We start from the raw sequence: 27,110 nt of genomic DNA on the forward strand, positions 1-27,110 counted from the left end.
TTACATGCTGCGCACGCTCAGTGCGTCTCGTGTGTTTCCTTCCTCCCTGACTTTCTACCTCACTTCTGCCCGGACATTCGGAGCATGCGCAGTACCCAACTAGGAGCAGTGGCACGTTTACCTGGTTAGATGCTTGGTGTTGCTTCTCTTCTGCTCTGTGTACGGTTGCACGTGGTTGTGGGGGGTCAGTGATTACTCCCTCCATCCTCTACCAGGTAAGGCAGATGGGAGTTGTAATCTGTGTTGCTACATTCATTCACCATGAGAACAGCAGACCAGTATGGCTGCATTGTAGTGTGGTGTGCATTAATGCTTCCTCTCTTTGTAGGCTTTTTTATGTGTTTTTTTTCTCAGCTTTTGGAACACTACAACTCCCAGTATGCCCTCGCAGCTGCATATTTTTAGGGAATGCTGGGCACTGTAGTTTTGACAGCTGGAGAGCCATATGTGTACTATATGGCTGAGACTTCTTAATTTTTTATTTTCTTAAAACAAGCAAAAAATTAAATAAATGAAATAATTACCAAATGGCTACATGTGCTTTAGTCTTTGCAATTTTGGATTAAAAATATTCTGCTGCTTCTTGGCTATATAGCGACCTGCATTGTGCAATGACCCTACTTTCCCAGATTCCTGAATGGCAGCAGTACACCTTGTTACACAGTGATGGTGCTCACAAATCTGGGAGATGAGCTCAGTGGATGCTGTTCATGCCATTATCGGTGCTTTTCATTTTTTATTTATCTTTTACGTTTTGCAGGCTGGTCACCCTAACATTGGATTGAGTTATGGCCGCTGCAGTGAAGAGAACAGCAAAGATGGTAGAAGGAGAGTCTGCACAGACGAAAGGCTGCAAGGAGATCGTGCAAGGGATGCTGAAAACGCTGCAGAGCTGTGTGGAGAAGGTAAGAATGTACCGCCATATAGTGCACATCACTCATGTTACTATGATTATATTCTTCGCGTTAAAGTTTATTGGAGATAAAAAAAAACAAAAAAACAACACACCGGCCATTGTTTAGGCAAGACCTTACGGGAAGTCTGCAGAGTGTAAAAATAAGTTTTGGCCACTTCTTCATGTCCAAAGAAGACATCTTCAAAGGGAACCTGTCAGCAGGATTGTGCTGAGTAACCTACAGGCAGTGTCAGGTCAGCGCCGTTATACCGATTACAATGATACCTGGTGATGAAATCCGTCTTGTGGTTGTTGTTTAATCTTTATTTTCCTTTTTGTGTTAATGATGCTCTGCTCGTGCCCCGGGGTGGCTTGTGAGGGGGGGGGGGGTCTTGTGGTGCTCTGATTAGGTCTTCTGACAGGTCACTGATCCCTCACTGACCTGCCCCCTAGTTTACAAAATGAATATCTGTACATACTGAAGAAAAAAAACCTTCTGCAGGCATTTGCCAGTCGTGGCACCTGCGCTGCAGCTTGATCTCATGTTTGGTGTCCTAGTAATAACTGTTATTGATGTTATCGAGCATGTAAAAAAAAAAAAAATCAATTTTAAAATGGCGCCTGCGCGGTAGCAGCTATCGGGGTGTGTGTGTGTGTATATATAGAGATCTGATAAATGCTCTTGCACCATCTTGCTGGAGACGAAAAAATTCCTCCTCCAAGCATATCATTAACTCAAAACTGAAAATAAAGATCAAACAACGACCACATGATGGATTTCATCACCAGGTATCATTGTAATCAGCATAACGGCGCTGACCTGACACTGTCTGTAGGTTACTGTGCACAATCCTGCTGACAGGTTCCCTTTAAAGAGCTTGTCTGGTGAAAGAATGCCATCCCAATCCCACAAGATAGGCAAAAACATATCAATCAGTGGGGGTCCAAATGCACCATTTGGCAGAACGGTACACTTTATCCCTCTTGTGATAGAGCATCAGTGCTCCTGCTCCACCGCTGCTGTGCACCTGCTCCACCGTTCCTCCTTTCATTTTCTATAGGGCTGCCGTGCACTGCGCCTTTGCTTTTGCCATGAACTTCCTCATTGAGACTGTACGGCAGTGAAGTGTCTGACCTGCTGCTCCATTTTGGAAAAGGGGAAAAACGTTCACTGTTCCGCTGATCAGTGCGGTACCCAGCGGTCAGACTCTCACTCATCAGCTGGAAAATACTATTAAAGAGTGCCTAGCTTTTTCTTGAATTATTTTTATGTTTCCTGACATTTCCTGTAGGTCAGCCCAGGTCCAGGTCCTGAGACTCCACTGATCACTTAGAGCACCACTCCAGCGTTTTTCTTTATTGCACCACCGAAGTGGTGCTTTAGATATAATTCCCTTGTTTCATACTTGCCTGCTGCCGTCTTCATCCTTTCCCAGCTTTGCTCCCGTCCGTCACCGGCAAAAAGTGACCTGCCAGCAGCTCCAGTGTTTCGTGGAGCGCCCCAATGTTTTTGCCCTCATAGAGTTGCATTGATCTCTTGTGACGTAACTTCTGATTTCCGGCCTGTAGGAAGTTACAGGCACAAGATGGCGCTGCGGGACCAGAGCATCGCTGGTAAAAGGTTAGTATAAGAACCAAGGGAAGGGCTTAACGTTAAAGCGCCACACCAGTGCTGAAAAAAAGCAGGCAGAAGCACCATGCTAAAGGGGCCTTTACACATAGGGATATTGCTAGCGATATCGCTAAAGCGTCACCGATTTTGTGGCGCAGCAGCGATATTGCTACATGTGATGCTTACCTTCGGCTGACTATCGCTGATCGCGCGAGATCGTCCAGGTCCATTTCTCATCGGCGGCTTCCTGCTGGCGCCGACGAGCGACGTGTGGATGCGGGCGGGAGGACGTCTTCATCGCCGCGTCTGACAGGTAAGTGACGACCGTTGCTATGTCGCTGGTGAGATCTGCCTGTTTGGCAGCTCACTAGCGACCATTTAGCGATGCACCAGCGATCCTGACTGCGTCATATCGTAGTCGGGATCACTGGTGCATTGCTAAATGTAAAGGAGCCTTAAGGCTGGGATCACACTACCGTTTGTGATGCGAGAAACTCGCCCGAGTCTCTCGCATCAACAACCGGCACTCAGGACCGGAGCTGCCGCTGCATGTATTTATACACAGCCGCAGTTCCGGTCCTGAGTGCCGGTTGTTGATGCGACTCGGGCAATTTTCTCGCATCACAAACGGTAGTGTGATCCCGGCCTAATGAGTTAGTGTAGAGAGTTATACAGGCTCATTAGAAAGTCTATGACCTTGTACACCTTTTTGTGCAGGTGCTTAGTACCACACTTCTTCATTTTTTTTTTTTTTTTTTCTTTTTTTAGCAATCAGTGGGGATCTTGGTATCTGAACCCTTCTCTGATCAGTAGGACATGTGAAGATATTTAAAAAAAACCAAACCCTTTTCGAGAGGGGTTTTTATTCTTTTTTTCGGGAGCCTCCAGAGCATTTTAAGAGATTTGTCAAGTATGTAGAAAGCTAATGAGCCACATTTTATTTTTGGAAAGAAAACTTGTTGTAAAGACCTGAATGAATTTTTGAAATACTGCACTATAAAGGCATATGTCAGAAAAAAATAAATTCAGTCTATTCAGCTTCGGAAAAAAGATTGTTAGCTGCTAAAGTTAAGCAGTTACATTTGCAGGACCCTAGTCCATCTGCCACTTTGGTCTTCTGCAAGATCCCAGAGCCCTGTTAATCGTCGACTACAGCGCCTCTTTTGTCGAAATGACATAGTGCCTGGCCTAGTAATCAGAAGAGGCGCCAGGGATATCGCAAATAGTAGTGGGAGATTCACAGTTCTCCTGTCTTGTAGGCACGGACTTTAGACGTCACCACTGGACCTGGATCTTGCAAATGTATATCATCAGCTCTGTTACCAGCAATACTTTAAAGGGGCTTTCCACTACTCTGAGATCCTCTTCTGAATCCGTATTTTCCCAGTAAAATAGTAATACTTGTACTAACCTATGGTGGCTCTACCGGGGATTGCTTGACATTGTAACGTCACACATCTCCGGCGGCTGATCATCCCTGGCGTCCCTCACCTTTCCTATGGACGTAATTGACATCCGGGAGAAGTGGAAGGGCGGCACCAACTTTCAGCTCCTCCAGATATCTTGATTTGTCCGAATGGGGGTAGAGTAAAGCCAGCGCTGATTATGTCATGCAATCCCTGCAGTCAACGTCACACTATCCCCAGGAGAGGCAGTGCTAACACCGTTGGAATGGGGGAAAACATAGGGATTCTGAAGGGGTTGTCTTAAGTAGTAGAAAACTTCTTTAATGAAATGATTCCCCAGTGTGGTCTTCGAGGAGTTGACGTAACATCACATGGCCATATCGGCCAATCAATGCACAGCCCTGAGTCAGTAACCACATTTATTTGTCCATCTAATTAGCAATGGGACAGATTTAACAATTTAATGCCTTCTTGGGAACATCTATTACCTTACTTTTACATGTTTTTGTGGGTTTTTCCTTAACTACCTCATGGATGTCAAGTATAAGATATAAATAGAATTGTTTCTTTATTAACTTTTTAAGCTCCAACAACCTAACGATGCTGTGAATATATCCATCAACTGGGAGAAGATCCAGTGGTCGCCCGATGTCAAACCAGCGTTCTTGTGCTCCATCCTTCACCAGCACATAGCTGATCTTCAGGTAGCCATTAAAAACTTTAACATTTTTTTTGCATTCTTTTTGTCACCTTGTCAACACTGGGTGGAGCAGTGATGACTAGTGCTATTTGAGCAGTATCTGCATAGCCATACACATTTTGTATATGTATATATACTGTATACACTAAGGCCTTGTTGCACGACAGCAATTCACAGACTTGTCACTTGAACAAAAACACTTGTGCGCTATTTTTGAGCTGTGATTTGGCATATAAAAAGAAAAAAAAAATAGGTTAATTCTTAGTGAATCCATCCTATAGATTCGCCAATTCTGGCACTTAGCCTCGACTCTTCCCAATTGTCCTGGTGCGGAGGCAAGTGGAGTAATAAGTTTGTGGGGATGACTTCAGCAGCTGTTGCGTACATCAATCCCAGGGGTTAGTAATGGAGAGGCGTCTGTCAAGCACCCCTGTTAATAAACCCATAGTCAAAGAAATAAACACACACTTCCTTTATTTGTAAAATTAGTCCCCAACAATTTCCCCCTTTCATCCATTTATTAAAACAATCCACACTAGACCGCCGTAATCCAAATGGAGGTACCACGTCGATCCCAGTCATCTTCGTCCCATGTATGGAGCTCCATAGACTGGAGCAGCAGCTACTGTTGGTTCTCAGCAGCGTTCCGCGAGACTCGACTGCTGTGACATCAGTAAGGTTACAGCAGTACTTGCCGGTGTCACACGAGGGCAGCGCGAGAGCCAGCATGATGAGCGGTGATGTCGTATGGTGTGGGAGGCAGCGTTCTCTCTGAAGCCACTTGCTACACTTCTGGCAGCAAAAAGGAGCCAGGTAGTAGAATGCTCCCCCTCCCACACTGTCACTGCTTGCATGCGGCCAGGCTCGGGCAGTGTCGGTGCAGACTCTTTGGCTGATTTTTGGCATTTCTGACTCTTAACCGTACTTGCTTGCCTAATCAAATCAGAGTAAACTCTTTTTTTCTTTGGAATTTTGTAAACTATTTGAGCGTTTTCCAAGCATTTTTGTATTGTCGATTTCCAAGTCCTCTTTTTTTTTTTTTTTATTTTATTTTTAACTCCATTCAACAATTAATGCTGACAAAATGTTAAAGAAGATGCCCGGGCAACTTTCCAGCCTTCCCATTGACTTGTATTAGTATGATGCATATTCCAAGCAGCTTGATGTTCCTAAGACTACAGTTGCACATATTATTCAGAAATTTAAGATCCATGGGACTGCAGCCAACCTCCCTGGACATGGCCGCAGGAGGAAAATTGCTGACAAATCAAAGAGACGGATAATATGAATGGTAACAAAAGAACCCAGAAAAACTTTTAAACAGATTAAAGGTGAACTTCAAGCTTAAGGAACATCAGTGCCAGATCACACCATCCGTCGTTGTATGAGCCAAAGTGGACTTCATGGGAGACGACCAAGGAGGACACCATTGTTGAAAAAAAGCCACACTGGAATTTGCCAAACTACATGTTGACAAGCCACAAAGCTTCTGGGAGAATGTCCTATAGACAGATGAGACAAGAATGGAACTTTTTGGCAAGGCACATCAGCTCTATGTTCACAGACGGAAAATGAAACATATCAAGAAAAGAACACTGTCCCTACTGTGAAACATGGGAGGAGGATCTGTTATGTTCTGGGGCTGCTTTGCTGCATCTGGCACAGGGTGTCTAGAATCTGCAGGGTACAATGAAATCTCAAGGCTATCAAGGGATTCTAGAGAGAAATGTGCTGCTCAGTGCCAGAAAGCTTGGTCTCAGTCACAGGTCATGGGTCTTGCAACAGGATAATGACCCAAAACACACAGCTAAAAACACCCAAGAATGACTAAGAGGAAAACATTGGACTATTCTGATGTGGCCTTCTATGAGCCGTGACCTAAATCCTATTGAGCATCTTTGGAAAGAGCTGAAACATGCCGTCTGGAAAAGGAAACCTTCAAACACGAGACAAATTGGAGCAGTTTGCGCTTAAGGAGTGGGCCAAAATACCTGTCGAGAGGTGCAGAAGTCTCATTGACAGTTACAGGAATCGTTTGATTGCAGTGATTACCTCAAAAGGTTGTGCAACAAAATATTAAGTTAAGGGTACCATCATTTCTGTCCAGGCCTATATCATGAGTTTTATTTTTTTTAAATCCTGTGGAAGCATGGTTGAAAAGCAACATTTGACTTTCATTTCTTTATTTTCATAGATTTGATTTATTATTTTTGTCAGATTCAAGTTATTTCCATTATTATTATTACCATTGTGGGATTTTCTGTCATTAACCCCTTCACGACCAATGACGCCACATAGGCGTCATGAAAACATGTGCCAATCTGACCAGTGACGCCTATGTGGCGTCATGACTTTAAAGCCCCCCTGCGGGTCGGGTGACCTAAGTCACTGAAAGGTCACCTGACCCGCGGATACAGGGGGCTTTGTTCTTCAGCATAGGGGGCGTGGCTTCGCCACCACATGACTACGATCGCTCTGATTGGCTGTTAAAAGTGAAACCGCCAATCAGAGCGATAGTAATATTTCATCAATGAAAATTGATGAAGTATTACAATCCAGCCATGTCCGACGCTGCTGTAGCATCGGACATGGCTGGTGACAGCGATCCGAACCCCCCCCCCCCCCCACACCCGTTAACGGGGCGATCTGCCCCCCGCCACTGAATGACAGCGGCGATGTGCCGCCGCTGTCATCATCTCCCCCCCCCCACCACCACTACCTTCCCTCCGCTCCCCCCCGGCTTCCGATCGCCCCTCTTCCCACCCCCCGGTACTCACAGAGTGCCGTTATGGCTCCCGGTGTCCCGCGGTCCCGGACCATGGGCGCCGCCATATTGTGAAAATGGCGGGCGCATGCGCAGTGCGCCCGCCGGATGCAATTTCCATTCATTCGTTTTGATCACTGTGATAAACTCTCACAGTGATCAAAATAGAATGAAAAGTAAATAAACCCCACCGTTTATCACCCCCATAGGCAGGATCAACTAATAAAGAAATTATTTTTATTTTTCCGTTAGGGTTAGGGTTGGAAAGAGGGTTAGGGTTGGAAAGAGGGTTAGGGTTGGAATTAGGGTTAGGGGTGTGTTTGGGTTAGGGGTGTGTTGGGGTTAGGGTTGAAGTTAGAATTGTGGGGTTTCCACTGTTTAGGCACATCAGGGGGTCTCCAAAGGCGACATGGTGCAACCATTGATTCCAGCCAATTTTGCGTTCAAAAAGTTAAACGGTGCTCCCTCCCTTCCAAGCCCCAACGTGTGCCCAAACAGTGGTTTACCCCAACATATGGGGTATCAGCGTACTCAGGAAAAATTGCACAACAACTTTGGGTGTCTAATTTCTCCTGATACCCTTGGAAAAATAAAAAATTGGGGGCTAAAAAAATATTTTTGTGGAATTCCATCAAAGTCTGCATTTCAAGACGTCACTACTTCCATTCGGAGCCCTTACGTGTGCCCAAACAATGGTTCTCCCCCATATATGGGGTATCAGCGTACTCAGGACAAACTGTACAAAAACTTTTGGGGTCCAATTTATCCTGCTACCCTTGTGAAAAAGAAATTGCTGGCTAAAAATCATTTTTTTTGAGGAATAAAAAATATTTTTTATTTTCACGGCTCTGCGTTATAAACTTCTGTGAAGTGCTTGGGAGTTCAAGGTGCTCACTACACATCTAGATAAGTTCCTTGGGGGGTCTAGTCTCCAAAATGGAGTCACTTGTGAGGGGGTTCCACAGTTTAGGTACATCAGGGGCTCTGCAAATGTAACATGATGCCCGCAGACCATTCCATCAAAGTCAGCATCTCAAAATGTCACTTCTTCCCTTCCGAGCCCCGACGTGTGTCCAAACAGTGGTTCCCCCCCCACATATGGGGTACCAGCATACTCAGGACAAACTGGACAACAACTTTTGGGGTCTAATTTATCCTGGTACCCTTGTGAAAATAAAAAATTGCGCACTAAAAATAATTTTTTGAGGAAAAAAGAATATTTTTTATTTTCACGGCTCTGCGTTATAAACTCTTGTGAAGCACTTGGGGGTTCAAAGTGCTCACTATGCATATAGATAAGTTCCTTAGGGGGTCTAGTTTCCAAAATGGGGTCATTTGTGGGGGAGCTCCAATGTTTAGGCACACATGGGCTCTCCAAACACGACATGGTGTCCGCTAACGATTAGAAGTAATTTACATATCAAAAAGTCAAATGGCGCTCCTTCCCTTCTGAGCCCTGCCGTGTGCCCAAACAGTGGTCCCCCCCCACATATGGGGTACCAGCGTACTCAGTACAAACTGATCAACTTTTGTGGTCCAATTTCTCCTGTTAGCCTTGTGAAAATTAAAAATAGTGTGCTAAAAATCATTTTTGAGGAAAAATTTTTTTTATTTTCACTGCTCTGTGTTATAAACTTTTGTGAAGCACTTGGGGGTTCAAAGTGCTCACTACACATCTAGATATGTTCCTTAGGGAGTCTAGTTTCCAAAATGGGGTCACTTGTGGGGGAGCTCCAATGTTTAGGTACACAGGGGCTCTCCAAACGCGACATGGTGTCCGATAACGATTGGAGCTAATTTTCCATTCAAAAAGTCAATGGTGCTCCTTCCCTTCCGGACCACATATGAGGTATCCGTGTACTCAGGAGAAATTGTTCAACAAATTTTAGGATCCATTTTATCCTGTTGCCCATGTGAAAATGAAAAAACTGAGGCAAAAAGTACTTTTTTTTTTTTTTTTATTAACAGATCAATTTGTGAAGTACCTGGGGGTTCAAAGTGATCCCTATGCATTTAGATAAGTTCCTTGGGGGGACTAGTTTCCAAAATGGGGTCACTTGTGGGGGAGCTCCAATGTTTAGGCACACAGGGCCTCTCCAAACGCGACATGGCAACCGCTAAATATTCCAGCATATTTTCCAAAGTCAAATGGTGCTCCTTCCCTTCTGAGCCCTGCCGTGCACCCAAACAGTGGTTTATGACCACATATGAGGTATCGGTGTACTCAGGAAAAATTGCCCAACAAATTTTAGGATCCATTTTATCCTGTTGCCCATGTGAAAATGAAAAAATTGATGCTAAAAGAAAATTTTTGTTGGAAAAATTAAAATTTCCATTTTTTCTTTCCACGTTGCTTTAGTTCCTGTGAAACACCTGAAGGGTTAATAATCTTCTTGAATGTAGTTTTGAGTAGCTTGAGGGGTGTAGTTTTTAGAATGGTGTCACTTTTGGGTATTTTCTGCCATATAGACCCCTCAAAAGTGACTTCAAATGTGAGGTGGTCCCTAAAAAAAAAATGGTTTTGTAAATTTTATTGTAAAAATGAGAAATCACTGGTCAACTTTTAACCCTTATAACTTCCTAACAAAAAAATATTTTGCTTCCAAAATTGTGCTGATGTAAAGTAGACATGTGGGAAATGTTATTTTGTAACTATTTTGTGTCACATAACTCTCTTGTTTAACAGAATAAAAATTCTAAATTTGAAAATTGCGAAATTTTCGCCAAATTTCTGATTTTTTCACAAATAAACGCAAAAATTATTGACCTAAATTTACCACTAACATGAAGCCCAATATGTCACGAAAAAACAACTCAGAATCGCTAGGATCCGTTGAAGCGTTCCTGAGTTATTACCTCATAAAGGGACACTGGTCAGAATTGCAAAAAATGGCCTGATCATTAAGGTCAAAATAGGCTTGGTCATGAAGGGGTTAAACGAGGAGTACCAACAATTTTGACCATGTGTGTACATATTACACTTTTTCTGTTCGCTGTAATTTTTTATTCTGCTGGATGAAAAGATATCTAATCAGAAATGCTGCATCAGGAAAGGGAACTGGATGCAAACTATGAGGAAGGCATAACAATTGGTAATTATGTAGCTATGTAAATGAGGTTGTACTCGGAGCAGATATCCATTATTATTTCTTTATAAATTAATTAAAACACTTTAAAAAAAAAAAAAAAATTATGAAAAGCTCCTTGCCGACAAGCGCAGCTTATTTGAGGCACTAATGGAAGCTCCCTTTTTCACCAGTCATTGAGATTTTCTGTGCTCGTCAGCGGCTATCATCACCACTCAATCTATATTATTTCTTTAAAGAAAATAGTGACACACAGAGAAGGTAGGAAAATCCCAAATATTCTACCTCTGCAGACCAAAAATATTGGGGTGTGATTGAGGCTGAGAGTGATCTGTGCAGGATGGCACTGGCCACATGGATTCTCCATTTTGAGAATTATGGGCATTGCATGGTAGATGTTGGTCCTCTTTCCTTTTTTTTTTTTTTACCCAGGTGCCCCCACAAAACCAGGGTAATACTTTTCTCCTATGCCTCATTGGGGGACACAGAGACAGTGGGTGTTATGCTGCTGGCCACTAGGAGGACACTAAGTAAACCATCAAAAGTTAGCTCCTCCCCTGCAGTATACGCCTTCTCGCTGGCAGAGATTTCTCCAGTTCTTTGCTTAGTGTCTGTAGGAGGCACTTGGGTCTGGTTTCAGACCCCACCGTTTTTATTTTATTTTTGAATTTTATGTACATTTTTATTTATTTATTAACGGAATGAAGGGGGCGACAGTTCCTTTCTACGGCCCGCTCTCCCCCGAACCAACAACAGGCAAGCACGCGGAGTATACCTCCCCATACATTTTCCTGCGATGAATGGGACTGATTCCTCTGACGATGGTTCCCTTACTGTCGGTACTCCACGGATACGAGGGCAAGCGCAACAGGGCGTAGCACAGGAGTGCATGGAGAAGGACTTGAGCCGCGCTTTTTCAGATGCCCTGAATCAGCCCCAGAGCTCTCCATCCCACTACCACAGGGTGGATCGTTTGAGCAATACCCCTTTAAGACCTCCTCCAGCTCTGCTACATCGCCCGGAGGATGAGACACACTGCAGCTGGAAGACCACGGACAGCAACGACCTGCCTGAGCATAGGAGTGGCGGTATGGGATCGGGTCCTGCCCCCAGGGAGAGCCGCTGACTTAATGTCAGCGGCGGTGCACCAGCGCCCCATCCTGGGTAGGCCAAAAATTTAGTCCCCGGCTTTTCCGCATTAACATCGCCACCCCCTCCTCTTGGCGCCTCTTATTATTTACTTTTTTTTTTTTTTCCTCTCTCTAAGCTTTGTGCTTAGAGATAGTTTTGCCCCCGGTGGCCAGTATGGTCATTGCACTGTGTGCTTAGAGATAGTTTTGCCCCGGTGTCCAGTATGGTCATTGCACTGGTGTTTTCAGAGATAGTTTTGCCCCCGGTGGTGGTTAGTGTAATTGCATGGGAATCACTATCTGGTGTGTTTACTCAATAAAGGTGTGTCAGTTGTGCTCACTGATGTTGGTGATATATTATTGTTGGGCTTTTCCAACCATGCTGGGTGAAGGAAGGAGCTGAGGAGAGTCCAGGACAGCCCAGTCAGAGTCCTGGAGTGGCAGCTATGGTGTCAGCGAGGAGTTCGTGTAATGCATGGTGGAGTGGCAGCTATGGTGTCAGTGAAGATTTGCAAAGCTTGGTGGAGTGGCAGCTATGGTGTAGAGCTGCACTCAGTTGCTGGACTCTTTTGCTGGAAGCTGCACTTAGGTGCTGGACTCTGTTGCTGGACAGCTGCACCCAGGTGTTGCACACGGTGGGAGGAAGATGCACTCAGGTGTTGGACTCTGTTGCCTGGAGCAAGTGCAACAGAGCAAAGCTAAGTGTTTCCCTGTTTGTCACTTTTCCTCATGTTGGTGTTAGTACAGCGGTGGGGCCAGTGCCTGCACCACCCAGCTCCCTAGCAAGGGATAGGTGTAGGGTGTGCTAGGGCGACAGGTATCCTGAGCGGCGCCCGGTGCGGAACAGGCATAGGGAACGTTAGGAGCGTTAGGGACACTGACTCAGGGGAGTGCAGGAGGCCTCCACGTCCCCCGTTCCCTATCGCAGGGCCCTCTGTTGTAAATGTTTCCCTATCCCCTGTGTCTGGTTGTATTAGTTACTGGCCTGCGGGCCGCGTCACACTGGACAATTACACGTGCCGTGTCCTGTTGTATTAGTTACCGGCCTGCTGGCCGTGTCACACAGGACGGGGCACGTGACAGATGGTTGGTAGTAACCACCGACGCAAGTCTCCTCAGCTGGAGTGTGGTCTTTTGTTGCCACACGGCACAGGGTCATTGGTCAAACCGAGAGTCACGTCTCCCCATCAACATTTTGGAGATACGAGCGATCAGATTAGCTCTACGAAGTTTCCACCATCTCGCAGGTCACCCCATCAGGATCCAATCCGACAACGCCACGGCTGTAGCGTATATCAACCGCCAGGGAGGTACCCGGAGCAGGATGGCCGTGCACGAAGTGAGTCACATCCTCCATTGGGCCGAGCGTAGAAAATTGGGCGGCAGATTTTCCCAGTTGCCAAGGCATTGGCTCGGGGAAGTGGTCTCCTTCATCCGGAAGTCTTTCAGCAGATTTGTCATCGTTGGGGGACTCCGGATGTGAATCTCATGGCCTCAAGACTAAACAACAAAGTTCCTCGGTTAATTTCCCGATCGCGAGATCCATGCACCATTGGAGCGGATGCCCTAGTTCTGCTATGGCACCGGTTCCAGTTCCCGTACGTCTTCCCTCCTCTTCCCTTGCTTCCGAGGGTCATCAAGAAGATTAGAGTGATCCTAGTCGCGCCAGATTGGCCGCGCCGAGCATGGTATGCAGAACTAATACAACTAGTCGCCGACGTCCCCTGACGACTTCCAGATCGCATGGATCTACACTCGCAGGGCCAGATTTACCACCAGAAACTCCGGGGTCCTGTCTTTGACGGCGTGGCCGTTGAATCCTGGATTTTAGCACAGGCTGGGTTCTCTCACGACGTGATTTCCACCATGATTAGTGCTAGGAAGCCTGTGTCCGTGTGCATCTATCACCGCACCTGGAAAACCTTCTTTTCGTGGTGCAAGGATCATGGTCGATCACCTCTGGTGTTTTTCCATTCCGACCATATTGGAATTCCTTCAATCTGGATTAAAATCAGGCCTCGCGTTTAGATCGCTCAAGGGCCAAATTTCGGCCTTGTCAGTACTTTTCCAACGCAAAATTGCCACCAAACTTCAGGTCAAGACTTTCAGGGAGTTTCCCATGTGGCGCCTCCTTATAGAAGGCCTTTGGAATCATGGGACTTTAACCTGGTTCTCGGGGCCGTACAGGTGGCTCCTTTCAAACCGCTGCAGGACGTGTCACTGTCCGTCCTCTCTTGGAACGTGGTCTTTCTAGTGGCAAATATGTCAATCAGGTGAGTTTCGGAATTGGCAGCCCTGTCCTGCATTCTTTTTACTAAACATTACCAAATTCATTCTCAGGCCTGTCCGCAAGGCTGCGACTTGATCCAGCCTGCATACCTTTACAAACATTGCCTAATTCCTTCTCAGGCCTCTACAGATGCAGCTCTCGGCAGACGCAGCCTGCAATCGGCAGTACCTCAGTGTTGACTCAGTGGTACATGGGGTATTATCAGATGTATGCTCCCCACCCAGGGACTGCTTTAGGACGTCCCACTTTCTCTGTATCCCCCAATGAGGCGTAGGAGGAATAGGGATTTTTGTGTACTCACCTTAAAATCCTTTTCTCCGAGCCAATCATTGGGGGACACAGCACCCACCCTGTTTAGCCTATTGGCTCACTGTAGCATTCTTAGGCTTTGACATAGTTATGGTTATTGTTGACTGTTTATGCTCCTACTGCTTTTTTCACCGAACTGGAGAAATCTCAGCCAGCGAGAGAGAGGGTGTATACTGCAGGGGAGGAGCTAACTTTTTTTCTGGTTTACTTAGTGTCCTCCTAGTGGCCAGCAGCATAACACCCACTGTCTCTGTGTCCCCCAATGATTGGCTCGGAGAAAAGGATTTTACAGTGAGTACACAAAACTCCCTATTTTAGTTAATATCCAAAAAGTGGCATTTATTGATATTTTCCGCTTTGTTACATTTGTTATAAATGGTGGAATGATCTGATGATTGTCAGCTCGGCCGTGTATGAAAATGATTGCCTCATCAGAGATGCTTGATGATGCTTAAAAGCAGTTTCTTATGATCCTTTTTTTTTTTCTTTGAAGCCTCATTTAGATCAGCTTCAAACTTTGGTAAATGTCAAAGAGAAGAGTGCTGACCCACTGTACACCAGAGAAGCTCCCGGGACTGGAAACATCATGGAAGCGAAGGAGAACATTGATATTGGTCCAAAACTTGCTCCAAATAAGGAGTGTCTGCCTGATCCCGCTGTCATCCAGATACATGCAGATAAGACAGAGGTAAGTTACAACTGATCAGATGAGTGTCACATGTCGGACTCGGCCGACCTGATATTGATATCCTTAAACCAGTCATAGACATTGTGTGACCGTCGGGCGAGCGCTTCTGTGTTCTCTATAAGAAAGCCACCAGCTGCCATCTCTGCACCCGGCTTATCTCTTGGAAAACAAGGTGATCAGCTTTATGAAATCAGACGTCTGCTAAACGTCTTACCCAACAATCAGTGTATCTTCCATCTAGATACAGTGCTGTGCAAATTAAGTGGGACAAAGCATTTTTTTAAGTAAAATCGTAGGTTGGTTACTAGTCAGTGATTCAAACCACTTTTAACTGCTTTGTACAGATGTGAGTGCCTGTTCAAAGCAGTTAAAACTGGTTTGAATCACTGACTGGTAACCAACCTTACAATTTTACGTAAAAAATGCTTTGTCCCAATTAATTTGCACAGCACTGTATGTGTTGGTAATGTAAGCTGTACCAGTAACACCAGGTTACTGAGAGGGTTTAATGTGACTGGATTTTGGGTCTGGGGTTTTTTTGAGGAATCTAACTGGGAATAGTCAATGCTATGATCCAGTCTGGGATTTACAGGCCTTTTAATAGTAGCTGGGGGTTAGCCTAGCAGTGTGGAGAAAATCTGAGCTGCTGGGTAGTCTACCCCGCAAACAGGTGTGCTGGAGCCAAACAGAGAGGTGTTTGGTGATCACATTGAATACAAGTGTGAGCTGCTGCTGGGAAAACAGAGGTTAGTGAGGCTGCTATATTTATATTTCATTCTGCCTGAAGAAAAGGACTGTTTACATTATCAATTGATACTGAAACAACTGTAAAGTTTATGATGAACTATAAACTACATGCTGTTTTGATATAAAACCCTGTGCCACCTATATCCAAGCGGCTGCCTGAGAGCGTGAACCCCCTACAGCACTTATTTGTCTGTTTCCCTGAATGCAGGCTCTGTATAACTGTTCATAAACCAAATAAACCCATCTACTGTAATTTAAAGCAATGGCGAGGAAGAAGAGGAGGGAGATGTAGCTGCGGCTTCCCACTTTTGTTTTAGTTTCTCCCCTTCTTCCCAGAGCCATAACTTTTTTAATTTTCTGTCAATATGGCTGTGTGAGGGATTATTTTTTGCAGGACGAGTTGTACTTTTGAAAAACACCATTGGTTTTACCATGTCGTGTAAATTCCAAGTGCGTTGAAATTGCAAAACAAGTGCAATCCCACACTTGTTTTTTGTTTTGGCTTTTTTGCTAGGTTCACTAAATGCTAAAACTGACCTGCCATTATGATTCTCCAGGTCATTACGATTCTCCAGGTCATTACAAGTTCATAGACACCAAACACGTCTAGGTTCTTTTTTATCTAAGGGGTGAAAAAAAATTCCAAACTTTGCTTAAAAAAACCCCAAAATGCGCCATTTTCCGAGACCCGTAGTGTCTCCATTTTTCATGATCTCGGGTAGGGTGAGGGCTTAGTTTTTGTGCACCAAGCTGACGTTTTTAATGGTACCGCCACTGATACGCTCTTTTGATCGCCCGTTATTGTTTTTTTAATTTTGAATGGGGCGAAAGGGGGTGATTTTATATATATTTTTTTTTGGATTTTTATATTTTGAAAACTATTTTTCTTTAACTTTTGTCAAGCTTTAATAGCCTCTATGGAAGGCCTATCGGCTCTGCTACATAGAGGCGATGCTCAGATCGTCTCTATATAGCAGCATTACAGACTTGCTATGAGCGCCGGCCACCGTCATCAACAACCATACACGCAGGTCGCCGGTGAGTGTATTTCTGGCCCGATGGCCGGAAGCGCTTGTTAAATAAGGGATACTGCCATCGGACGTACTATACCGTCCAATGGCAGTAAGGGGTTAAGCAGCCATTTAATTTAGACTATATGAAATGCAAATGATTTATCAGAATAGAAACATTGATTTCCTTTTATTTTTACATTTAAAGATGTGCCACTTTCTCATGTAGAAACTGTATTCTACCTGTATTTTCCCTTGAAGTAATGTAAGCCTTGATGTCTTTTTTCCTGCTGCGCTCACAGTAATTCTCCTAGCTGTTCTTCTCTGTAGCTTTCAGAGTGTCCAAAATCAAAGGCAAGTTTCTAAAGTAGATGGGCGCCCACATGCGGTGTTTCTCTTTTTCTTGGCCGATTCCGCCTACCCCTTCACTCCATCTATTTTTTTTTTTTTTTTTGCCGCTCTTACTCCCTGTAGATTGACAGAAGGATATTGGCATTCATAGAGAGAAAGCAAGCAGAGATCAATGAAAACAACGTCCGGGAGTTCTGCAACGTTATTGATTGTAATCAAGGTAAATGTTCCTCCAGTCGCTCCATTCCCCAGTGATCTCTGCGAGAGAGAGAGGACTCGAAATGTCCACGCGCCGTCTTATTCCCGGCTTTGTACAGCTACACGTTCACTTTTGATTCATCTTGCAAAGAATAGTTAGGTCTTGAAATTGCCACACAAACACGAGGGGCTTTATTCTGGAACAGATGGGATACAGCGAATAGTGCGGCATCGTTACATTATAGGTATCTCATTTATTCACCAAATACCATTACGTTATCAACGTCTGTTACATTTACTTCTATAATATTGCTATAAAAGATGTCCCCTGATCTTATCCAGTAGCAATGCTATGCCATTCCCACGGTTTATGATCTGTCAATCATCTGCTCCTCGTAATATATATATTTTTTATTACTGCAGAGAATAGCTGCGCCAGAACAGATGCCGTATTTACTCCATTTCCAGGATTCAAGAGCCATATAAAAGGTGCCTTGCTTTCCACTGATCATTTGCGATTGTTCCTGTGTTCATAATGTTCATAATCTCTGTGATATTCCAATTTCACAAAGCATTAAGATTAGGGGTTAAAGGGGTTGTCCCCTTCTGAGATTCTTTTTTTTTTTTTCTAAATGCATGTATTTTTGGCTAAAAATAATCTTTTTTTTCCTAATTTGGGTCTCATTTAAAAATATTGCACCGCGTTTTCTTCTGTAGCCTCCAGGCAGGACTTCTCTATTGGTGGCTGCTATAAGGATGAACTGAGACTCTCTGTGAGCGTATTCTGAGAGTACAATAAGAAAGTTTGTATCTTTTATCCTTTTTTTTTTTTTTATATAGTTCCTCTCCATAGATCACATCAAAGTTTAATGTGCAGGGAAACAAGGAGCCTGTAAAAGCCAAATCTAATTTTAAAAATGATTTATTTATAATTTTTTTAGACCAAATCGTATGCATGTAAGTCAACCCCTTTTAAAAGGGAATCTGTCAGTAACATGAATCCTCTTAAGCCATCTATATAGGCATTTAGGTCATAGGAAGCTGAATAAAATGATACCTTGATATCTGCGATCTAATGTCTTATTCCAGAGAAAGCCACGTTTTTCTTAATATGTAAATGAGCTGTTAAGATCTATGAGTCGGACATGGATCTCCCCAAGAATCTGTCTCCAGGGCTAATTATAAATGAAAGGAGGTGTTAGCAGTGTGAGACATATAGATCAGGAGAGCAGACAGTGAGTACATGTCTCATACTTTTAACGTCCCTTACAAATATGAAATAAGCTCTGGAGGCAGATTCTCGGTGAGATCTATGTCCGGCCCATAGATCTTAAGAACTCATTTACATTTTAAGAAAAAAACCTGGATTTCTCTGGAATAAGACATCGAAATGCACATATCAAGGTATCATTTTATTCAGTTTCAGAAACTGACTGTTTCCCTTTACATGAGTGTGACTCATTCCTGTTTCATGAACCATACTTGGACCGGCTGTGGGTCTCCTGACCTCGGCAGTCTCATATATGCTTATGAGGCTTCCGTGTTCGGATCTAGAGACCGGTCCGAGTATGGTCCTCAAAGCACAAATGTGTGAAGCGGCTAGAAGATGGGAAGTTTTCTGTCCATGTCACGTGCGCCATGCGCAGATCCCTTCTGACAGATTGATAACACGTTTTTACGCTATTAGAGTTGCCTAGGATTTTCTGAATGTTTCCTGAGGGCAGGAAGTATTACAAAGTAAGATAACCTTTATCCATCTAGCAAATCCTCCAGCACAAGGTGGTCCCTGCTGTGCTGATACACCATAAATCCTTCTCATGACTGCTGCACCCAATCCCTTGTCTAAACTTATACTGTAAGTGCAAATGTCATTGCCAGTGCTTGTGTGAATGATGCAGAGTACTTCATCACTGCAGGACCACCCGAGACCCCTGCATTAGTGGGAGAGCTAATGGAGGACTATTAGTTATTCACTGATCTTATAACCTTTTCTGTTCGTAGAAAGATCCGCTTGCAATTAAAAGTACACACATAGGTTATTCTTTAAACAATTGTTCGCTGTTCATCTTTCATCCACTCCAATGTTCTGCTTTTTTTTTTTTTTTTTGCTTAGAATTGCATCTTAGATATGTGAGAAAGTGTTTGGTTGACAGTAATGGAAATGTTAATATCTGTTTAACGATTTAATGTCCCATCTCAGTATCCAGGGTGGTGAATGCTTATGGGCCTCAAACTAGAACTGACGGCTCCACTTCCAGCTCCAGGGCACATCCTCTTCCTCGTGACTGCGGGAATCAGGCCATGGAGGAGAGGCTGCAAAGTATTGAAAGTCACCTACGGCTGAACCCAGGTAGCAGTGTAGATCATTACTTGTGCTGAGATAAGGTGTCACCCGAGCATGACCGTGTTCTAACCGAGTGACTTTGGCATGCTCGAATAATATGCTCAAGTCCAAGCGGCTGCATAATTTACACAGGCTTCTTTAGTTTTTCTAGAATGTAGAATTTTTGTGTGCTTGTTCAATTCTAAACATCTATTCTGTAACACTCCTAGGTGGACCCGTGCCGAAAGACATTTATCAGAGAATTAAAAAGTTAGAAGATCGGATCTTGGAGTTGGAAGGCATTTCTCCAGAGTATTTTCAGACAATGGTGAGAACCTTTTTTTATATGAGATTTCAGGATTTTTATTTTTTTTTTTGACCGCTCTGAAAATATTAGCGAAAGGAATTACTAGTTTTGGAGTTTTGTTTGAGCTTCTTTCTAATGTGTATGGTCACTGTAAGTGCAATTTATTTTCCCATGGACATTGCAAAAAAGTTTGCAGTGTCCTTGTCTTTAGACTATCAAATGGTTCATAATTCTGTTGTGATTTCTACCTTATTTTAAGAAAAAAATTATATATTTATAATAAATTTTTATTTTATTTTTTTTTTTAGAAATAACATTGTATGAATCACAACAGAATTATGAATCATTTGAGAGTCTAAATACCAGGACACTGCTAACTTCTTTAGCCAGTACTCAAATGCTGGCATCCTTGGTACCACCTGTGATTACTATATGATGTTGTGTGGGGTCTTGTAATTGGAAGAGGCTCTTAAGATGCCAGCAGTTAAGTGATGGCCGTAGATGTTTGTAATGGACAGCATGGTGGCTCAGTGGTTAGCACTGCAGCCTTGCAGCGCTGGGGTCCTAGGTTAAAATCCCACCAAGGACAACATCTACAAGGAGTTTCTATGTTCTCCCCATGTTTGTGTGGGTTTCCTCCAGGTTCTTTGGTTTACTCCCACATTCCAAAGACATACTGTTAGGGAATTTAGATTGTGAGCCCCATTGGGGACAGTGATGATGTATGTAAAGTGCTGCAGAATGGCGCTATATAAATGTATCTGAGTATATACTTGAACACCTGGAGCAGGGTAGATTGAATCTTTTTGCTCCTCTCTAGTGAAAATCAAAATGCCCCTTTTACATGATTAACAGGTCTCTTAATAAGTACACACATAGAAGAGACTGGTCATTCACCCGCAGCTGTGTTGAATCTTAACTTTGTAGTATATTTTCTCTGAAGCCTTACAGAGAAATGTATATCTGGCTACAATTGATCTGCCAGGCGCCGCTTTTTACAGCCTGTGATTTGGGCAGCATTCACCAGCTGACGGGTTCCCTTTTAATTGTTGCTCTCCTAGGAGTAGACGTGGTAAGAATCGGGTTGGGTATCTGTGACCATAAGACGAGAGCTGTGGAAAGAGCCTCCTACCTCCTGGCAATCTCATTTGATTTGCCAACCTGGTGTGCTACACCGCAACAATGACGTCACATGTGACATCGTGCCAGGCCTACTAATCCAAAGAAGAGCCACAGATGCCAAACGGAAAGAATCTGTACGTATGGCTCTTGTATCATGGCCACAGACTAGTGATAAGTGATCGTGCTCGGATAAGGTGTCATTGTTTTATTTTGAATGGGGCGAAAGGGAGTGATTTGATAAAGACGGGTCACCGTTGAAACGACGCCACCTGAGGATCAGTAAAGTATCCACTTTTTTCACATTTAATTTGGAGTGCTGCCTATTTTTATATAAATTTTTATTTTTTTCTTTATTTTTTTTTTTAACTTTGGCATGCTTCAATAGTCTCCATGGGAGATTTGAAGCTGCCGTAACACGATCAGCTCTGCTACATACGGGCGATAATCATATCGCCTGTATGTAGCAGAATTGCTGACTTGCTATGAGCGCCGACAATAGCAATCCAGCAGTGACAACCATTGAGGTCTGCTGGACCTCAGGTTATAGCATGACAACCAATCGGTGACCAGCAAATACCGTGACATGGGTCACCGATGGGTGGGATTTTCAGGCGCGCTTGCCGGACGCGCGTGTTACATGCCGCTGTTGGATTTTGACAGTGGCATTTAACTAGTTAACGGCCACAGGTGGATCACGATTTCACCCGCAGCTGTTAGAGGCACATGTCAGCTGCTCAAAACAGCTGACATGTGCCAGTAAAGATGTGGGCTGCTTTATTAACATGTACAAACTATAGAAAAATCGAATCAAAAACTGATAAAAGAAAGTAAAGATACTGGTGCCTGGTAGAAATAGAAATGTCAAATAACCTTTTTAGGTATATAATGGGAGGTACTTTCTTAATTAGAGAGAGGGGGCAGATAGCGATCACAATAAAAGAGAAAGAAGCAGTCTATTATTCGCTCTTGTTTTTATCAGCACAAATCCTTTCTAGACTAAGACCCTGTTGTGCTTTTGCTCATTGATGGCGGTTCCCCTTTAAAGCACTAAAGTTGCTTTTTATCCCTAAAAGTGCAATCATTCCCAGTGTTAAATTGCTTGCACATTACTGTGTGCTGCTGGGACATGATGTTCCAGCCCCTGCTGCTGCCGCGGATGGTGGAGATGCGCTAGAAATTGTTAGTTGTAGCGTGCTATTAGTTGGAGTCCTATAATCATATACATATTGTTATCACATTGTAGACCAGCAAGTCTACAAATTGAGAAATGGGATTTAGATTTATTCTAATGCTTTATTATTTTTTTTTTTGTAACTTTGGCCGCTTAGTCTCTGCTGCATCCAACTCATTTGTGCAGTATGTTCTGCCTGGAATTGAATGCGCTTTCCTGCATATTAGTACAAATGCAGCGATGTGCCCCTAAGAGCCCAAATTTTAAAAAGTAACTAACTGAGCTATAAAAAAAAAAAGAAAATTCTATAAGTCTAAGAGAATATTTTGCTACGCCTACTTTTTGTGATTTTATCTTTGTTTTCTGTGTTGCAGGAGATGTCCAGTAAGCGAAGAAAAGTCCAGACTTCACAGGTAGATATATGGATATATAGGCTACAGTATACGGCCATGCTTCAGAAGATATAATGAACAAGCTCATGATAGTGAATCAAAATCTATACTGAATATAATCCATAGCAAATAATTTCTGTGCTCATGTCGTATTTAATGTACATTACATTGCATACAGCATATTCTCCCTCCATCCTTAGGCTTGGCTGACATCGGTATTTAGAGTTCGTTTCTATTGCAACTGGCCAAAAAGCGAAATGTGACCACTGAAATTTTAAAGCGGTTGTCTGAAACTAATATTTATTCATTTACTTTTACTAAATGTCTATTTTAATAATCATTTTTCTAATATGACTTTAATCGTCCCTACCCTTTTCTCTCTAATTTAAATGCGGTATTTGAATGTTGTTGTTTTTTCTACTTATTTCCATGTTGACTTTATTTTTTTTATTTTTAAGAATCTCCAGTGCTTGATAGAATATTTTTAAACGAGTCGTCATCAAGGGACAGAAGCTGCGGTCACTGCCACAGCATCTGTCCCCTCCCTGAAATGAAACATCAGGGGCTGAGTTAGTCCCTGCTCTACTGATCATGTGTCAGTTTTCAATTCTGACGTATGCTCAGCACAAGTGCCCTTCTAAAGGAAGAGTCAAACAGCCATATAACCCCGACGAGGATCGCAGTGCAATGCTCAGTCTGGCCATCGACCCTAATGACCCAAGCGTGACAGCTGCATAGAAATACATGCTGTCACACTCGGTTCTTGAGAACCAATAAACAAGAACTTGGCACTCAACTTTTGGTAAGAAGATCCAGAAATTTAATATGCAGTCAGAGTTACAGGACGTTTCGGTCCCAGTTGGACCTTCATCAGCCTGACAATAATATATACAAAAATAAGATTAAACAAAAAATAGACGCAAATAAAGGAATGCAGGTGAATGATTAGCAAAGTAAAAATATGCCATCAAATCTCATGATGAAGCGAAAAACAATATATATAACAAAAGAAAAAATGTGGGGGAGGGAAAGAAAAGGTTCAGGTACCTACCCGACTGCTCATTGCGTTTCTCACAGCAGTCGGGTAGGTACCTGAACCTTTTCTTTCCCTCCCCCACATTTTTTCTTTTGTTGCATATATTGTTTTTCGCTTCATCATGAGATTTGGCATGTTTTTACTTTGTTAAAATCATTCACCTGCATTCATTTGCGTCTATTTTTTGTTTAATCCTATTTTTGTATACGGTATATTATTGTCAGGCTGATGAAGGTCCAACTGGGACTGAAACGTTCTGTAAATTTGACTGCATATTAAATTTCTGGATCTTCTTACCAAAAGTTGAGTTGCAAGTTCTTGTTAATTATTTCTCTGGCTTGGGAACCTACTTGAGCACCTTCACAGTAGTGCTACGATTTATTTCACTATTCCGGTTCTTGAGAACCGACGGCTAGTCCGAGTGTTGCGATCCTCGTCTGGTTTATACAGCCGTCTGACTCTTCCCTAACTATGTAATATTTTTCTCAGTGCACAATGCCAGTGCGCTTGCTTGCCGACTCTGATGAGAGTTGACGAGAAGCAAGAAAGCGCATTGTAAGAAGATTACCCGGTGAGCAAGAAGAACAGAGACATTGGTTTCAGGGTGGGACTGGTCTCTCCTTTCTCATTATCGTCATACAATGCACACTGACAGTACGCCATCTTACCACTTTTCATCATAGTTGGTAAAGGGAGCACACTGTCACTGTGCACTGAAAAGAATATTGCCCAGTAAGAAGGGAGCTCGTACTGGGCATACAGTGGAATTGACAAGCAATACATGCTCAGTAGAGCAGTTATTAGTCCAGCCCCTGGAAAGGATGTCACTGATATCATTTCGATTAAGAGTAGGGACAGAGGCTCCTGCAGTGACCACAGCCTTTGCCCCCTGATGATGACTTGTTTAATGGTCCCGTCACACCAGACGATGCACCAGCGATCCCGACAACTATACGACCTGGTCAGGATCGCTGGTGCATCGCTACATGATCGCTGGTGAGCTGCCAAACAGGCAGACGCACCAGCGATCAGGACCAGCGAGGACGCTGGTATCAAAGGTAAATATTGGGTAACTAAGCGCGCGCAGTACTTAGTTACCCGCTTTTTACCTTGGATACCAGCTCCCAGCGCGAGCACGCTGGTATCCAAGGTACACATCGGGTAACTAAGCGCCGCGCTCGCTTAGTTACCCGATATTTACCTTGGATACCAGCTCCCAGCGTCTGCTTACAGCGCTGGGAGCTCGCTGATCGATGGTCTCCCGCTGCCACACGCAGCGATGCGCGATGGCCAGCGGGAGACCGACGATCAAAAAATGGCCCAGGACATTCCTGCACGATCAGCAATACCCGGCAGGGGGGGGCGGTCGCTGATGCATGACACACACAGCGAGATCGCTGGCGCGTCACAAAATCAACGATCTCGCTAGTGATCACGCTATGTCTGACGGGCCCCTAAGTATCCCAGCAAGCACTTGGGATTCTCAAACAAAACCTCGTCAAAACAGAAATAGGTAAAAATAAAACGATTTAGAGTAGAAATGAGAGACTAGGGTCTTTTTAATGAAACCATATTAGACAAAATATTATATTAAAATATATGATACAAATAATTGTTTGTTTCGGACCAACCTTTAACGGAGCCTAATGAACAAGGCCTATCTCAAAATAAATCAGTCGATGATTTTGTAAAAACCAGTGCAAGCAAAGTCTTACAAAGCAAAATTTAATATATAAAATATATATAATATATAAAAAAAATAGTAATAAAAAAAGAAAATATTGCTATTCATTCCTACATATAGTTATGGTTAAAGCTTACTGCAATTGAGATGAGTTGATAAAGTTTATATATTTTTGTCTTTTAGAGCTACTCCCTGTTGGAGCTTGACCAAAAAATTAACGCGCTCAGACAATCTCTCTACAAAAAAGTTAAAGTTGAGTCTCTGGACAAGATGTAGTTACGGTGGTTTTGGACATTGCTGCCCTTACTCCGGAGTATCGTGATTCTCCCTTTTGTCGTCTGTAACTTTCTGTTGCTTTCTTCATTCCACGTGTCTAGTGAAATTGGTGTCCTCGTTATTGTATAAAAGTGTCATGGATGACTAGAGGCATTGTTACGAGATATGGTGGAAATTGGTCCGAAGGATTTGGCAGCCGTGTTGCAGTGTACGTCTTCGTTTAGGTCCAGCTTGGCATGATGTTTCAAGAAACAGCGCCACCCTGGTCCACTGACTTTATGTGGTACTGCAGGTCAACCCAACTGAAGTAAATGGAGCCAAGCTGAGATACCAGCAATGGCCCGTTATACAATAGTTGTCACTTCTGATCAGCTCTTTGAAGAGACTTCGATGGTCCTGCGAGAGTGAGATTAGTTCAATGCTGCAAGATCTTAAAAATATGGCGCAGGCAAGTACGAACTGGCCCGCAAGCTGCTGTAAGCATTAAAGAGGCTGGGACAATCTAATATTGATGACATATGCTAGGATATAACATCAGTGTTACAAGGCCGGATGACTCCTGCAAGTATGTATGGCATAGTCGCCTACACTGTATATAAAAAGTCTACACACCCCTGTTAAAATGCTGGGATTTTGCCATATTAAAAAGAAAAATCAAATGTTTTCTCCGCTCCTTTTGAAATTCCCATTGAGTTGAACGGAACGAGCCGAAGCCCCGCTCTTCGGATACACATAGGTGATGTCCGCAGTGTCACCTATTCATTTAAAAGGTTTTTTTCCCTCATCCCACTGAGAGCAGGAGGCACAATAAAGGAGATGGTGACAAAGGACATGGGGCCCACTTTCTTGCAATCATTGCACACTACAGAAATATGTGTCTTTCAACTTTAGAGAACTAGAACCTCACATTGTATAGTCGTGGAGTCACCTCAGTCTCTGTGCGCCAGTTTTCAGAAAATAAAATTTTACTTTGGTAATTATGGTGTGTTTGTGTATAACAAGTCGCTACGCGTCAATTTTTATTATTATTATTATTATTTAATAATTTTTTTTTTTTTTTACAAAATAATGGGACATTCTGAATCTGAAAAGTTGTAACATTCTAGCAATGAATATAATTCACATAAATATGACACTTTTTTATGTAAATTTATTTGAAATTAAAAATATGCAAAGTGAAATGCTGTCCTAGAAGTAAGTAATTATAAAAATACAATTGTAACTAACATAGCAAAAGGGATTTGCTTGCCCAGGTCACAGAAACTTTCAGGTCTTTGTGTGTAATTTTAATACTAAGCAGTCACCCCCTCCATGAATTGGTAGGTTGTGAATGGTTGTCTCCTCAGTATTTTGCACCTGGGTTTGCTGCATCCTAATAATGCATTAGTTCTGAGACCTGGGCAGGTAAATACTGTTGGCTTTTTTTTTTTGCTTTGTTAAACTTTGGGGGAATTTTAATTTAATTTTGCCTTTAATTTTGCTGTCTTAGAAGTAGCCCACTTAGTTCTTACATTAGTTTTAACAGAGCACCCCTAGGCCTGAAGCTTAGAGGGGGTTTACAACCTTTGAGACCATGTGGCTGAGACGCACTAGACGTCAAAGTGCAGCTTTTT

The 27,110-nt window shown here is 43.2% G+C and overlaps 1 protein-coding gene across 2 annotated transcripts; it reads left to right on the top strand.

The window, feature by feature from the left end:
* The first annotated feature begins 42 nt into the window (after positions 1-42).
* On the top strand, positions 43-26,474 carry MBIP (MAP3K12 binding inhibitory protein 1). Of its 2 annotated transcripts, none has more exons than XM_073554208.1 (10): positions 43-215; positions 761-905; positions 4,498-4,617; positions 14,686-14,880; positions 17,112-17,208; positions 17,610-17,675; positions 19,387-19,539; positions 19,740-19,837; positions 22,484-22,522; positions 25,405-26,474. In XM_073554208.1, the coding sequence occupies exons 2-10, from the start codon at positions 789-791 to the stop codon at positions 25,495-25,497; spliced, it is 978 nt and encodes a 325-aa protein (XP_073410309.1). In that variant the 5' UTR covers positions 43-215; positions 761-788; the 3' UTR covers positions 25,498-26,474. The 2 variants fall into 2 exon arrangements, with proteins under 2 accessions (XP_073410309.1, XP_073410310.1); XM_073554209.1 differs by having other exon boundaries at positions 45-215; positions 19,387-19,536.
* The last annotated feature ends 636 nt before the right edge of the window (positions 26,475-27,110 follow it).

This window comes from Dendrobates tinctorius, unplaced genomic scaffold, assembly GCF_039654945.1.
Source record: "Dendrobates tinctorius isolate UK_male_01 unplaced genomic scaffold, ASM3965494v1 ptg000208l, whole genome shotgun sequence".
Taxonomy (NCBI): domain Eukaryota; kingdom Metazoa; phylum Chordata; class Amphibia; order Anura; family Dendrobatidae; genus Dendrobates; species Dendrobates tinctorius.